Genomic DNA, 15,041 nt, shown 5'->3' with positions numbered 1-15,041 from the left:
AGCAATCCTCGCCTTCTACTTGGAGCAAAAGCAGAAGTTGTTTTTCTCTCTCACTCTTGTGTGTCATAAAAATGAAAATCCCATGAACGAATATATATTGCAGAGAAACAGATGTGAACCCCTACAACTCGATGACGGGGTTCAACCATTATTTTTATATAAAAAAAAAACAGTTTAACCTATGGGGATTACACCCGCATTAAGATGGTTAACCGACTGTTGCTCTTCGCTTAAGAGAATCCGTCGAAGCGTTTAAATCATCGTGTCGGTTGTTGTGGTGAGTCCCTGAATAATCCACCAATTACAGTGCAGAGAGCGGCAAGAGAAAAGCCAAGAACCGATCCTCAGAGCTGCTTCTCGCGGGGAGGAGGTCCGGTTCCTGTATGGATATGCAATTACCCAACCCTTCCCCGCTCCTACCAGATACATGGAGACGGTAAAACTTTCTTCCATGCTCACTTTGGAGATATATTTAATATCACGAACACTGAACAGTTACTTTGGATTTGTTGTTTTCTCTGTTTTCCCTCCTCAAATCCAGGAACGTTGTATCTGCTCGTTGTTTCTCGCCCGCAGCCATTCCTGTGTGACGCCGCTCGTAAACGTATTTTTGAAGACACAGTCATGCTGTGTGTCATAAACTCACGTGGGGATACGCCTTGAGTACAATGTGACTAAAGGAACTTCTATTCCAAATATGTTCGTCATATCTTTAATAACCTTTTTAGTCTTCCACGTTTCCTATGATATGGACTGTAATATTGGGAGTTTTGCATTCTTGTATACTTGAGATATTAGGGGTGAGTTTTGGCAAGAACCTCATGATACGATACGTATCACGATATTTTGGTCACGATACGATATGTATCATGATATCACGATATTTCGATATAAATAAAGATGAAAACACAAGTACCTGTATATGTACATCAGATGATATTGATCAGAGGACAAATTGAGTCAAAACTATTTAATTCAAAACAGCCTCTCCATTTTATTAATTCCCATGAAATACACTGGAATAAATATTGAAAATAAAATGAAAAATGATAAAGTACTGCATTCACAACGCGTCTAAACATGAATCTTTTTTTTTTTTAATAGATCTTTGGAGTTAAAAACTCGATATCGTATTGGGCGGCAAAGTATCGCAATATATTGCCATATCGATATTTTTACCCACCCATATTAGATATATATCAAGATATATATTAGATGTTTGCTTGTTTTCATTGGAACTACATTCTATCAGAGAAATAGTCTGTATGAAATCAGAATTATTTATTTTTAATTTCATTTTTCAGTGCTGTGAGCTCCATAAACTTAATGCCATTCATCTCCATTGTATGAAAGTTTCAGCAGAAATATGAGAAACAAAATATCACTAATCACCTGCACAGCTATTAACTGTAGTAGAATTATTATCTATGATGCATCGTGATGCTTTGTTGAACGATTCTGTATCGATGCAGTAAAATATAGAATACATTTTTTAATTTTTTCCCCAAATATTTATATTTTGTGGCAATCTTTCCACATTTGATATAAGTAACGTAGCGCATCAACTGTATCATACAAATATAAATTGGTTTGAAAGATTTGAAGGAATGATTCTCATTATATTTAAATCCAAAATAGAGATGCATCGTGAAATCATTTAATAATCGGATCAGTGACGATTCCCACAACCAACTAGAAGTGAGTGGAAAAAAATATGAATTCACATGCGTGACCACACTTCTCATTCCAACATCAACTACATTCATCTCTGCAGCCGAGCCACGAAAAAGACAACAACCGGCTTCGGCTCAAGCAAACGAGCTTCCAATGGTCTATAATTCATCTCCTCATTCACACGTGGGGATAAACACACACCGACGGACGCACAAAGCCATTGAAGTAAATGAGCTTTTCTTTTCACAACCTTAGCACAACGGTGGCAAACTGTTTTTTTTCCCTCCCAGACTTCCTGCTCCTGAGTGACAGCCTGGCGGAGTCAAACTGGGCTCGCTGGTAAGTAGATGCAGAATTCCAACAGAGCTCCCAGTCTCCCAGTCTCAGATGTAGTGTTTACATGAGAACACAAGGCTGTAAATATCCCACATGAATGCTTCGGCATCAAGGCAAGAGGCAACAACAAAAAAACCCTCCTTTCTTTTTTTATTTATATAGAAACAGGGTCGCCCATGAAGTTGGAATGATTTGCAAATGTCTTTTAAAGCGCCAAACAAATGTGATGCATGAATTAATATCACCTGGACACATGATGTAATCATTGCAAGTGATGACTGATGCATTTAAATAGGAATAAACAGAGGATTGTGTCTGAAAACCAAATATTCCAACTTTATGTGCAACAGTGTATTTATATACATATATATATATATATATATATATATATATTATGTCCTTTGCTTTGTTCTTAAATGTGAGCGTTTTCATTGCTTTCCCAGAGGTGTGCATAAAAGTATATATAGAGTTGGGAGTATTTTAAATGAAAAATAAAATAAAAAGGCAGCTCATTTTCATCAAGCTGAACGTATAAAAACACTCAATGAAATACTGGGAAAAAGGGTGGATGTGTGTTTTTAATGCTACTACCACCACGTCGCTCTATTCTGGGAGGTTGTTGTGAATTCTGTGGTTGAGTGGAGAGAGAAACAACCGCAGCTAGGACAGGACGCCCCGACAGGGTGGCTCTGAGTGTGTGTGTGTGTGTGCGTGTGTGTGTGTGTGTGTGTGTGTGTGTGTGTGTGTGGTTAAAGCGTTGCCTATTCATTTGATGAAACAACAAAATAGAAATCTCTTGAGAACTAATTGCTCTCCGTCTGAACCCAGCATCCCCTCCGCTGTCACACTGCAAGCTAAAAAAGGTACAGCTTCCTTTCCTTTCCTCGCCAAAATAAAAGTTTTGTTTTTTTGCCTGGGTTTTAACTCCCACTAGCGATGCTCGCAACATAAACCAAGCCTGTGTTTGCATGTTAATTCAATCACACTGCCGTCCTCAGAGCCCGCTGTGTTTTGTTAATTCCCTGAGAGAAAAAGTGAGCTTTGTGTGTTTCTGAAACACTTTGAATAGTGGAAAAGCAGGGAGTGGGGGGGGTTGGAAACTCCCTTCAACGTCTAAATAACACCCTGTGCACACTTCCTCCCGTCGTAAAACAGCGGCGGATATTTTGATCCGTCAGACTACATTGTTGGAAAGCCTCTGAGTCATGTGGTGACGAATGCAGCGGTGCAACCGTACCTTCACCGTCGCAGATGTTCTGGTAGGAGTCCCAGCGGATCAGAGGGTCTGCTGTGTTGTAGTCCACAATAACATCTGCTCCGTTCTGCCACCTGTCAGCACCTGAACGACCCCCCAAGAAAACACAATGCTGTTGTTTTTATCTTTACAACACAGGGAGCAGATTAAATACTGGGGATGAAGTCATCTTTGTGATGGAAGGAACTTCACTTTTTTTTTTTTTAATCATATCATGGTATCCGATACCAGATCGGCCGTCGTCATGGATACTCGGTGCAGATATTTGAGTAGGTATCTGTGCAAAATACTATTCATCATTATGCTGATTTGTCTTTTGTGTATATATGGGTTCACTTTGTTATGATAATACGTGTAACAGTTGATATCAAACGGATATTAAACATGATACAAATCTTGAAAATACATCAAAACAATTTGACAAAGATTTTTGAGGCATGAAAAGGCCTGAAATGAACAGTTTAATATTCTGGGAAAAGCATTTATTTTGTTTTATCGCCGAAAGCAAGTTGAGAAGGAGGCGGCTAGCTTAGCCTAGCATTAAGACCGGAGCAGGGGGAATAAGCTAGACTGTAGTTAAAAAAAAGAAAAGGGAATTAGTTGTTTTTATATTTTGGTATTTTGTAAGGCTAAAACAAACTATTATTAATAATAATTATAATAATTAGTGAGCTTAAACAACCGTTTCCTCCCTGTTGCTGCACTGAGGTGAAAGTATGAACTCTTCACATGTAAAAATGTATTTTTTTGTAGATTGAAATCATAACCGTGGGACCTTAAATTATACTACAAGAATTATAGCAAATGTAACACATTGCATACATACTCAGACCCACACAGCATAGCTCCTCCCTCCCCACATGCTGGGCTTCTTTACCTCTCTGTCAGCACACACTTCACACTACATTTCCCCTCTGCAGCATTCCACATCCCTTCTCCCCGGGGGGGCGAGGGAGGCGAGGGGGGGTGAATGGAGGAAAAAAGCTCCCTGTAGCAAACCCCAGAAGAAGAAAGTGAAAAAGTGAGGGCTCCTACCTGGGATCTTCTCCGGCCCCTCGGAGAACACCAGCTCCACTTTAGCATAATCTGCAAATCTGGGATCTGGAGTGAAAGCACACACGGGGACGCCATTAGTGATGTTTGTTGAGCGATTCTGCATCGATGCAGGAAAGTCTTTAATCCATTATTTATTTTTGATTTGTTTAAAAACATTTCCACATTTTCTATAAGGAATGTAACACATCAACTGTGTCCTACAAATGGTTTGAAAGATTTGAAGGAAAAATTCTCTTATATACACTGTTACGTTTGAATGAATTCATGCATTTGTATTGAGCTTATATGCAAATTATTCCAACTTCATGTATTTAAATCCAAAATAGTGATGCACTGAATTAATCATTTCATGATCGCAATGGTGATTATCATTTTTTACTTTATCTATTTGGTTTATATAAAATATATAATATATATTTTATATATTAAAATAGATATATTTTATGTATAAAAATGTAATTAAATATATTAATTAACTATTATTTTACAGGTATGTAATTTTATTTACTTATTCATGATATACTTTGATCGTATAAGAGGACAATGGGAGGGGGGAGGGGTGGGGGGGTGTTCATTAATGTTCGTATAAGTCCAGAAAAGAAAAAGAAAAGACATTATATCCCTGTATACACTTTGTGTCCGTGTCTTGCACTTGATAAAAAATAATAATCGCGATGGTGACCCTCTGAAATCATAATTGAATCATGATTGTCTGACGATTCCCCCCCCCTCCTCCTCCTCTGCAGATGCTGCTGTAAAAAAAAAAAAAACCCAGCGTGGCGGCACGTTGAGACCTGCTGCTTCACCTTTGTTGGCGGCCTCCATGTCCTCCTTCTCAAACATCAGGTTGTAGCCCTGCACTGCTCCCGTGTGGAACTGCAGCCGGAAAACCACTTCCCGATCCGACGTGACGTCGCTCTTGTGATAGCATTTAATCTGCAAGAAGGAAAAAACATAATGCACATACTCTGATGACCACAATCAGCCCGCTGATGTCACCCTGATAGGGTTCTTATTCCTACCATGATGTCTCCTTTCAGTAGCTGGGCCGGCTCCAGGCTGATGCACACCCGGTCTCGGTGGCTCGGACCGATGTGGCTGCAAACAGACGGGACATGTGAGTCGCAGATATATTATAACTCAAGAATCAGCACGTAAACAGTGTGTTCTACATGTGTGAGGTCACTACTACTCACTAGATCCCAGACGAGTACACGGTTTGCATTCCCTGGTAGACCTTGATGTACGGCCGACACACTGGAAAGAAAATACATTTATCTCATAAATAATAACTCATTAAATCACATCCGTTTAGATGAGCAGACATAACTTTCACCATTGACTTAAATGTTTTAACTTAATTTGAGTACTTGATTTTACTTTTACTACTGTTGAATGTGTTGTTTTTATTCATGTTTTATTAATGTTTTTGTAAGGTGTTTTTTTTACCTGTTTTACCCCCATTTTTCTCTAGATTTAATTTATTTACACCATAACATGCAAAAATAAATAAAAATAAAGTATGAAAAAAATATAAAAAATGCGTCCTTGGGTGTCCTGAAAGGCGCCAACGTATAAAATGTTTTATAATAATTATTATAAATGGTACAAGTGTGTGGATTCGTCCCCTCTAAGCAGCCTGTTGGGTGAGATCCTCAGACTGTTTTGATGTCAGCGAGTGTGATAAGCCGTTGTTGTGAGAAAAAGGGATTTCATCTCTTTTGTTGCGTCAGTGATTTAGTGGTAAATTTACATGCAAACACGGGTGTGAACTCCCACGGGTTCACCAGGAGACCCCCCCGTAAAGATCCTCCTTGGTTCTGTCTAGAGCCTCTATCTGTCTGAGTGCATGTGTGTGTTGGAAAAAAAAAAGATATAAAGCAGAGATAAGTCTCCGTCTTGTTTACTGCAGCGACTCTGATGTGGTTGTTTTAATGCCGTCACGGTGGCAGCGACTTTGTTTCCATTGGGGGGGGAGGGTAGGGCAGCTGTGTGTAGTGGTAAACAACGCGACTTTAACCTCCGGTGGCGTCGAAGTTTGGGATCCCGTGCAGGATGACGCAGTGCAGGAACAAGGGTGAGGCGTTGATCTTCATGGATCCGCTCAGGAGACTGTTGAGGATCCAGACGTACCTGAGGTGGATGGAAATAATACAAATAAACCAGAAAACATGCTCAAGTTTTTTTTTAAATCATATATTTTCACTTTAATGACTACAGCAGATGAGCCCAAATTAAATTTAGAATTATGAATATTATTGGTGAAACATGGAGCTGAGATATACCAGCTTTTCATGTGGGTCTAGCTCCACTTGCACTGGATCCTACACTTCCCATAATGCAACTTGTCGTTTTGTATTTTCTCTTCCATTCGACCCTCCCTGCCTGGTAAAGCTCACATCTCTCAGAACTGAGGCTCCTAGTTTGTAACTCTTAAAATCTAATCGCTGAGAAAAAAACCTGAGATAACCCTGGTGACATCACTATGACATCATCAGGGTTATTTATCTCAGACTCAACCATTTGGAGAATAATCTCATTTTGCTGTAAGACGAGGAGAACGACATCACTCTCGTGTGTTAGTTGAACATGAAGCTGAGCAGTAGCCGTTAGCTTCACATGCTAACAACGGTCTTATGCTAAGCTAATCGGTTGTAGCTTCATATTTAACGCACAGACACAAGAGCGGTATCGATCTTCTCGTCTCGATCTCGGCAAGTAAGTGAATAAGTGAGTTTCCTCAAAATGTTTGTGAGTTTCCTCAAAACTATTACTTTAACATTTGAGAAGTTTGGCTTCTTTGGGGAAAAAGGGAATTTGAGGAAATCGTGTTTGTAGTCGTCATAGCAACGTGTTGCAACAAGTATCATCTTGGCTTTGGTGCTGAAACTCGGGGCGTCCCGTCCTCATTACAGGGTTTGTATTGGATCAGGAGGGTCTGGGACATTTAATGTGTTTGGACACCTGTTGCTATGGAGAAAAAAGGGGGCGTGTTCCAATTTTACGGTCTTACCGTTTCTGCGAAGGCGTCATCAGAGCCGAGACCTTGTCATCGTAGTATTTCCTCATCGCGAAGCGGTCCAGAGCCTGATCAGCACTTTGGAGGGAGACAGGGAGAGACACATTAAACACTTTCTGGTGTAATTATGACTCCAGAGAGGGCGAGAGAGATAGAGATAGAGAGAGAGAGAGAGGGAGAGAGGGAGATCACACCCTACCACTCTATAATTGAATGGCGTTATAACCCCAATTTAAATTGGGACAACACACAAATGCGTACGCACGCATAATAATGGACAAGAGTGAAAGTTAGCGGTGAGGGGAGGGAGGTGGGGGGTGTGGGGGGGGAGGAAGAGAATGGCAGCCTTAAGTAAACATGGAGGGGGAGAGAGGGAGGCCAGAGTGTGCACAGCGCTGCTATTCAGACGGAGCTAAAACCAACAAGAGCTGGAGCCTTTTCACCACAGCTCTGTTCCTCGCCCGCCCGGCCCTCTCTCTCTGCCCCCCCCCCACCCTCCTCACCCCCCGTGAATCTATTCCATTGTAAATCGGCCTCATTGTTTTCCTATCTCTTCCTCTTTTTGCCCTCTGTCTTTCAAACATTCGCCTTACCTAACCCCCCCCCCCCCCCCCGGCTCAGACAACAACAACGAAACAGTTTTCTTCGTAATGAATAGATTTCATGAAACCCAAACCGTGGCCAGAAGCCTATTACGGTAACTAACCAAAGTTGATTCATGCAACTCAATACGGGGGAATTCGTGGCTTAAACTGTGTGGTTTTCCTTTAGAATTGACTTTTCTCTGACTCACTCTCTGAATCACCCCGACCCGTAAATGAAAGCAGGTAGTGGTCTTGTGGTCTACGGATCAAGTCTTCATGAACATGAGGGGGGGGGGGGGGGGGGGGCTGATGACATCATCAATGATAACCGAGGTTTATAGTAAACATGAAGAAGTGGCGGGTTTACCTGGCGGAGACGTCAGTGAAATGCACAAAGGATGAGATGACGACACCGATTCGACCCTTGCCGCCCTGAAGAGAAACAGGAAATATGATTGATGTAAGAAGATTTTCAGGGGTTTTAATAAACTTAGGAAGCATATACAGTTTTTTTAATTAAGAGATGCCCACCCTGCAGTGTATGACCGCCACGTGGAGGGGGTCGGCGTTGAGCCAGCTCTCCATGGCCTTGCAGATGGTGCAGATCTTATCCAGAGGCGGAGCGTGCATGTCGGGCCAGCCGGTATCTAGAGTCTGAAAAACACATTACCGATCAATGAGCTGATCGAAGAGGAAGAACCGAGATCTGCTGGGATTTTATCATTTATATTATAGATGATCAGGGTGGGAATCACAGAGTAACAATACGATAATATCACGATATTCTGCCCACGATAACGATGATATCACGATACGCGATATATTGCAAAAAAATCACGAATGCATCACGATATCTAATGTATCTCAAGGAGGAGGAGTGAAAAAGGCAAAAGCAGGAATGGATTGATTTTATTTATTTTAATGTCGATATTTGGCAGTGTATCGATAACGTACCGCAAGCAGGGAGTATCGTGATATATCGATATTCCGATTTTTTTTGTCCCACCACTAACTAAGTCGACACCGTAAACTCACCTTGGGGTTCATTCTAGTGAGATCGTGTCTTTTCTCCGACAGGTTGATAATCTAAAAGAGAGACATGCGACAAAGCCAACGACGTCAAACGTTGTCTACTTAGATCCGTGCATGAGTCAGAGTCGCCCCTAACGTCGACACTGCTTTGCACTTTGACACCTCGGCACATTTTCAAGGTGAGACAGTAGGGAGGGGGGGATGATGACACTGACCAGGTAATTATCCGCGTGCTTGGACTTGAGCATCCGCGTGACGTCCTTCAGGTTGTGGGCGTAGACCTCCTCCGTGCAGCCGCGGGGGAAGGACACGGCGATGATGCGCTCCGTGATGTAGGTCAGGTCGAGCTCGTATCCCTCCTCCATCCTGAAGCTTTTTGTTGTTCGTTTTTTTTAACTGTTGATAGTATCAGAAAGCAGAGAGAGACACACGTCAATAACCTGGCAGCTTTCCTGCTTCACTTCAGGTTGTGGTAACTTTGCTGGAGTCAATATTTGGCGGTCAAAGTCCTCGGCTTTAGTCATTGTGTCTGAGTTGGCCGCGGGTATCTTTAGAGGGTGACCTCGGTTCCAGATTGCATGACAGAGGGTGTCTTGTTTGCACAGAAACGGTCAACAGCGTGACTCACAAACACTGTACCGGTTATATATATATATACACACACATACACACACAGTTGCCCATAAAGTTGTAACATTTAGTTTTCAGACACAATCCTCTGTTTATTCCCATTTAAATGTATCACTTATCACGTTTTACCACGTACAATGATTACATTATGTGTCCAGGTGAAATTAGTTCATGCATAACATTTGTTTGGAGCTATAAAAGACAAATTATTCCAACTTTAAGGGCGACCCCATACACATATATATCAATGTGAGGGATGAGCGCCACTTTATCTGCACTCCAATGTCGCTCAGTGACAAAAAACAACAAACATTCAAACTATTCCGGTCGGAACCAGTTGCTGTAAATCCCCGAGCGATGGCGTGTCCCTGTGACCTCATGGCCGTGCACTTCCTGCAGCGGTGGTCTGGAGAGAGAGAGCCTGTCTCGCCCCGCACACACACACACACACACACACACACACACACACACACACACACACACACACACACACACACACACACACACACACACACACACACACACACACACACACACACACACACACACACACACACACACACACACACACACACACACACACACACACACACACACACACACACACCCCTTATTCTCTTATCTAGTCATCTGTGTGTGCTCGGTGCCGGTCGTCGGCCGGAGGAGAGCAAAGTGTTGCCTGCGGCCGTCGCCGTTAGAAACAAAAAATAGTTCGTTTTTTTTAAATCGACGTGTTTGTTTCCAACTTCTTACACGTGAGGATTTATTGCTTCTTTCTTTTATTTTTCAAATAGGATTGTCAAACATATCTGACATTTTATGAAATAAAAAATGTTACTATTATTACAAAATGATTATTATTATGTATTATTATGTATTATCTCTGACCAAACCTGATATATATTGTTGGACTGATTTGCAAATATTCCACAAAACATACAAACAAATAATCACTATAATTATTGTTTATAATGTAGAATACTATACTTGTAATTAGGGGGTGAGTATTGGCAAGAACCTCACGATACGATAGGTATCACGATACTTTGGTCATGATACGTATCATGATATCACGATATTGCGATATAAATAAAGATGAAAACACAAGTACCTGTATATGTACATCAGATGATATTGATCAGAGGACAAATTGAGTCAAAACTATTTCATTCAAAACAGCCTCTCCATTTTATTAATTCCCATGAAATTCACTGGAATAAATGAAAAAGGATAAAGTATTGCATTCCATGAACATGAATCTTTTTTTTAATTTTTTTATCTTTGGAGTTGAAAAATTGATATTGTATAGGGCGGCAAAGTATCACGATATATTGCCATATCGATATTTTAACCCACCTCTCCATGTAATATATAGTATATGCTATATTGCTGTATTACTATACTATAACATTTGTTAATATATTACACTGTTTTCTTACATCATGTACAATATCATATTTCTATACTCTATACAGACAAACATTATTCTGGTGAATGCTGTTGTCTGGATGGTATCATACTACATATACTATGTTATTTACTATATATATGCATCACTATTTTTATGATAGTATTGCACTATTAGTTGAAGTACAGTTTGTTTGTGTGTACTGCTTGCCTTGTGTTTGTAGTTGAATTACCCTTGTACTATAGTCCCTACTTTATTTATTTGAATTGTATATACTTTATTTGTACTTTTTGCTTTTAATCCATACTAATTACTGTATTTTACAAATAAATGACATCATTATCAACAGAGCAAATCAAGCCCAGACACAATTATTGATTCATCGTCGTGTGCAGCATTTGTAAGTGAGACAACGGACCGACGGGGCTTTGATGAATGTTTTAGATTTCACACAACCAGACACACATTCCTACAGCTAGCGTAAGATATCATCGTCCCTCTTGAATGACTCCGATTGTTTGTTGTGATTGAACGATCGGCGGTCAAGAATGCATCCGTCAATTAAGTCTGCGAGCGACTGCAGGCTAGTGGCCGGCACTTTGAAGGGGGGGGGGGGGGGGGGTAAACCAGGGGACGGCGTAGAACCGAGGCTTAAAGCGACCCTCGGAGCGGAATGAAAGAGGCCATGTGTGTGAAGAGGTCATCACTCCGGGAAACGGGGCCGGGTGTTGGTGGAGGCGGCGGAGGTCCTCAGGGATTGTTGGAAACTAAATGGCTGGGTTAGTCCCCCCCCCCCCCCCCCCCCCCCCCCCACGAGACTCTAAAGGGGAAAACTGTTGACTAATGGGAAATTAATGAAGAGGTCGGCCAGTACTTAGGCCGGGTGTCTCTCCAGGGCAGTGCATGGAAAGAAGGCTCAGTCACGTCTGTCAAAGTAGCCGACCAGAGGTGGGAAGGTCGGCCGAGCTAACCGGCACTTACCAACAAAAACATTACTTGGTGGATAAAGATCCGCTTTAATGTAGTATTTTTAGTACTTTCATTTTGGGCCTAGATTTAGATGAAAATATACCACTTGCACGTCTGTGTGGTAAAAAAAAAATCAAGCTAACGTTATATGCCGGTAGCATAAAGACGTGAAAACAGCTAATCTGGCTGTAATGAAAATCTGCCCACAAGCACACTTGGCTTAGCATTTAACATTTCACGTTTTAATATGTACAAAAACTGTAAAGTGTGAAATGGGACATGGGTGGTTGCTTGCTGGGCTCTTTCTTAGCTTCTGCGCTAGCCTAGCATCTTTTTTACTTGCTTACACCAAAAGAAACAGTCCACCCCGTGAAACCATGCTTGCTTTTTGGTTTAACACTTTTTTGGGGATGTGCTGTTACATTTATTTATTCACCTTGTATGGACAAAACCAGGCTAGCTAGTTTCCTCTATGCTAAACCAAGCTAACAAGCTACCAGCAGTAACGTTAGCAGCGTTAGTAAGGGTATTATGGTGCGTTCCATTTACCTCGGAAGTCGGAAGCTGGAGCTGGGAATGACGTCACACCCGAGTTATCAGCGTTTCAGTGACAAAGTCGGAAAAAAGCAGCCAACTGCCAAAAACGGAAGAGGAAACAAGATGGCTACATCTACAAATCATCTTTAAATGTCAACTCGGGCTTGTGTGGATTGTCCGACTTTCCGAGTCGGAAATCCGACCTCGGGGCTCGTTCCAGTTGAAAATTCTGACTCGGAGCTCGAACGCAACTGGAACGCACCATAAATCTTTCCGTCAAACTCTCGGCAGCGAATATGTGAATTTCCCCAAATCTCAAAACATTTAATGATGGTAATCAATAGTTGGTTCAGTGGTTTGACCCTTTTCAAAACATTTCTAAGCCTCATATTTAACGGACAGACATGACTCTCCGCAAGAGCAAATAATGGAAAAACACAAACTGAAATAACTGATTACATAACTAACAACTCAAATAAAACCCATGAAGATGGAGGATAAATAGCTAAGCTTCATAAAATAAATAATCATTTTCTAAATATTGTCTTGAAGCTCATCACCTACAAACTTTTTCTTTCCTGCTAGACCTCTCACTTCTTCCACTCATCGTTCGGGGCTAACGTGAGCAACTTGCCCGAGCATGCGCTAAAAAGATAATTGCTCTTTAATTTGCCCCGACTGCTTTTGTTCCCGGTTCGAGGCGCAGCATTAGCTCACAAAAGGCAGAATAAGCAGTGCCAAGGAACTGCAAAATCCCGAGCCCACCCATGGCACCCGGGAGAGGCAAACGCTGGTAAGAGGAGCAAAGGGGGGCAGGCGGGGAGATTTCGGGTTGCCAGGTCTACTGCAGAACAAGCTGCGACAGGTTTACCGAGGTCAGGATGTTGGGGGATTAGGGTGTGTCTGCCCCCCCCTCCAACACCCTGCAGGTAAGAGCTTGACTGGGCTGCGTGTGCGTGCTGTCAGCCGCATCAACACATGCGTGACCATCACTCCAAAAGCCTTTTTTTTTTTAACTTTCATCTTCCGAAAAACAAAACGAATCAAACATTCCATTCATGAGCAAAAAATAGCGATGGAGGAAGGGAGGCGCATTGAAGCCGCTGGGATGGAGCCAGTTTCTATTTCAGGAGCCACACCCTCCACCTGGCCCCCGGTGCCGCATCGGGATCTTCCATTTTGTAGGAGCGAGGTGAACGTAAACCTCCGAAAATCCAGACTTCACTTAGTCGGAGCCGGATGGGTTGAATAACCACGGCTTCCATGGTGCCAAACGGTGACCTCATCATTGTTTTTTATTTTCGAGGCCCCAACTGTGGTGACAACACGTTGGCAAAAAGTTTGCATGCTTGTCTGTCACAAATAATAAAAGACTACCCCCCCTCCCAAAGCCTGGGAGGGTTGGACCGCAGAAGCCGAATGCATTTACTCGAATGTTTGTACGCACTCTCCCCGGCTGCCTTTTCCATCAGCGATTATCGGTGTGGCCGTCATCATCGTGCAAGATTGCTTTTACATATTTGTAGACAAAACAGTGAGAGAGGGGATAAAACATAGAGAGTTGCCGAAAGCAGGCGGGGGTTGTTGCCTGATTTATAGAACAAAAATATATTTTTTTTTTCATGGACGTTGACAGTATTTTCTGATTCATGGAGCGCTACAAAGAGATTCTTTCCCTTAAAACTCTAATATTTCAACAAAATGAAACAAAAATTTTGAGCCTGGGTTTATCCAAAGATAATACTGAAATGTTTGCAAATTAGCACCTATTTTTTACTTGTTTGCATGTAGAATATGCAGAATATTTCTACAAAAACAATCGTCTCAATGCAAGTAATCGACCGGGGAAGTTTCACTTGATATCTAAGAGTTGCATGTTTTGCAACTCTTAGATATTCCTTTTCCTATGAAGGAAGGAAAATAAACACCAAGTTGAAGGTAAAGGATGCACACCTTCTTTTAAAGCATCACGGGGATGTCGACGCTACTGCATTGAACAAAAAGCACCAAGTTAGTTTCCAAGGCGACGAGGACTCACTGTTATGAGGCAGAAATGCATTCCAGTTCTAGTGGTCTAGTTTTCCCAGAAGGAGATTTCCTAATGGACTAATCCATATCTAAATGGTTCGGGTCCCAATTAGAAAGAGGTGCAAAGTGTTTTTCATTAACCAAAGAAATAAAAAAATGTCCACAAACATTAGGCCTGCACACATGTGAAAGCAATCAACCCCCCCGACCCCCCGACCCCTTTCACACTCCAAAATCAGACCCAATTGCTTCTGTTGGCTCCGGCTTCTAGCTTATGATTGACATGTTGTGGCAACAGCCTCCATTTTGAGGCAATTTCAAATTTTTTAACAGGTCAATTAAAGTTAAATGACGTGTCTGAAATGAAATAAAAATAGTAGGTGCACTGATTTTCCTCACTGATAGGGAGAATATAAAAACAAACGCCAACCCCAAAGCAAGCCACAGGTTGGAGGCTCGATTCAAATCTGGGTGATAAAGTTCACCGAACCCGGCATCGTGCCGGATCGTTTT

General features: G+C 41.8%; 1 protein-coding gene across 3 annotated transcripts in view; it reads right to left on the bottom strand.

Moving 5' to 3' along the window:
• tns3 (tensin 3) overlaps positions 1-15,041 on the bottom strand; it is a 32,468-nt gene that overhangs the window by 15,047 nt on the left and 2,380 nt on the right. For all 3 annotated transcript variants that reach the window (XM_084006834.1, XM_084006835.1, XM_084006836.1), the window contains exons 2-12: positions 9,172-9,352; positions 8,960-9,010; positions 8,456-8,578; positions 8,292-8,356; positions 7,335-7,418; positions 6,342-6,454; positions 5,518-5,578; positions 5,344-5,419; positions 5,128-5,257; positions 4,301-4,366; positions 3,248-3,349 (exon numbers count right to left, since the gene is read on the bottom strand). In XM_084006834.1, the coding sequence (XP_083862960.1) occupies positions 3,248-3,349; positions 4,301-4,366; positions 5,128-5,257; positions 5,344-5,419; positions 5,518-5,578; positions 6,342-6,454; positions 7,335-7,418; positions 8,292-8,356; positions 8,456-8,578; positions 8,960-9,010; positions 9,172-9,321 (1,021 nt within the window). In that variant the 5' untranslated portion in view covers positions 9,322-9,352. The remainder of the gene's footprint in view (positions 1-3,247; positions 3,350-4,300; positions 4,367-5,127; positions 5,258-5,343; positions 5,420-5,517; positions 5,579-6,341; positions 6,455-7,334; positions 7,419-8,291; positions 8,357-8,455; positions 8,579-8,959; positions 9,011-9,171; positions 9,353-15,041) is intronic.

Source organism: Eutrigla gurnardus (genome assembly GCF_963514095.1).
Source record: "Eutrigla gurnardus genome assembly, chromosome: 4".
Classification (NCBI taxonomy): Eukaryota; Metazoa; Chordata; class Actinopteri; order Perciformes; family Triglidae; genus Eutrigla; species Eutrigla gurnardus.
The sequence above is the reverse complement of the archived record's forward strand: the minus strand, read 5'-3'. Positions and strand labels throughout refer to the sequence as shown.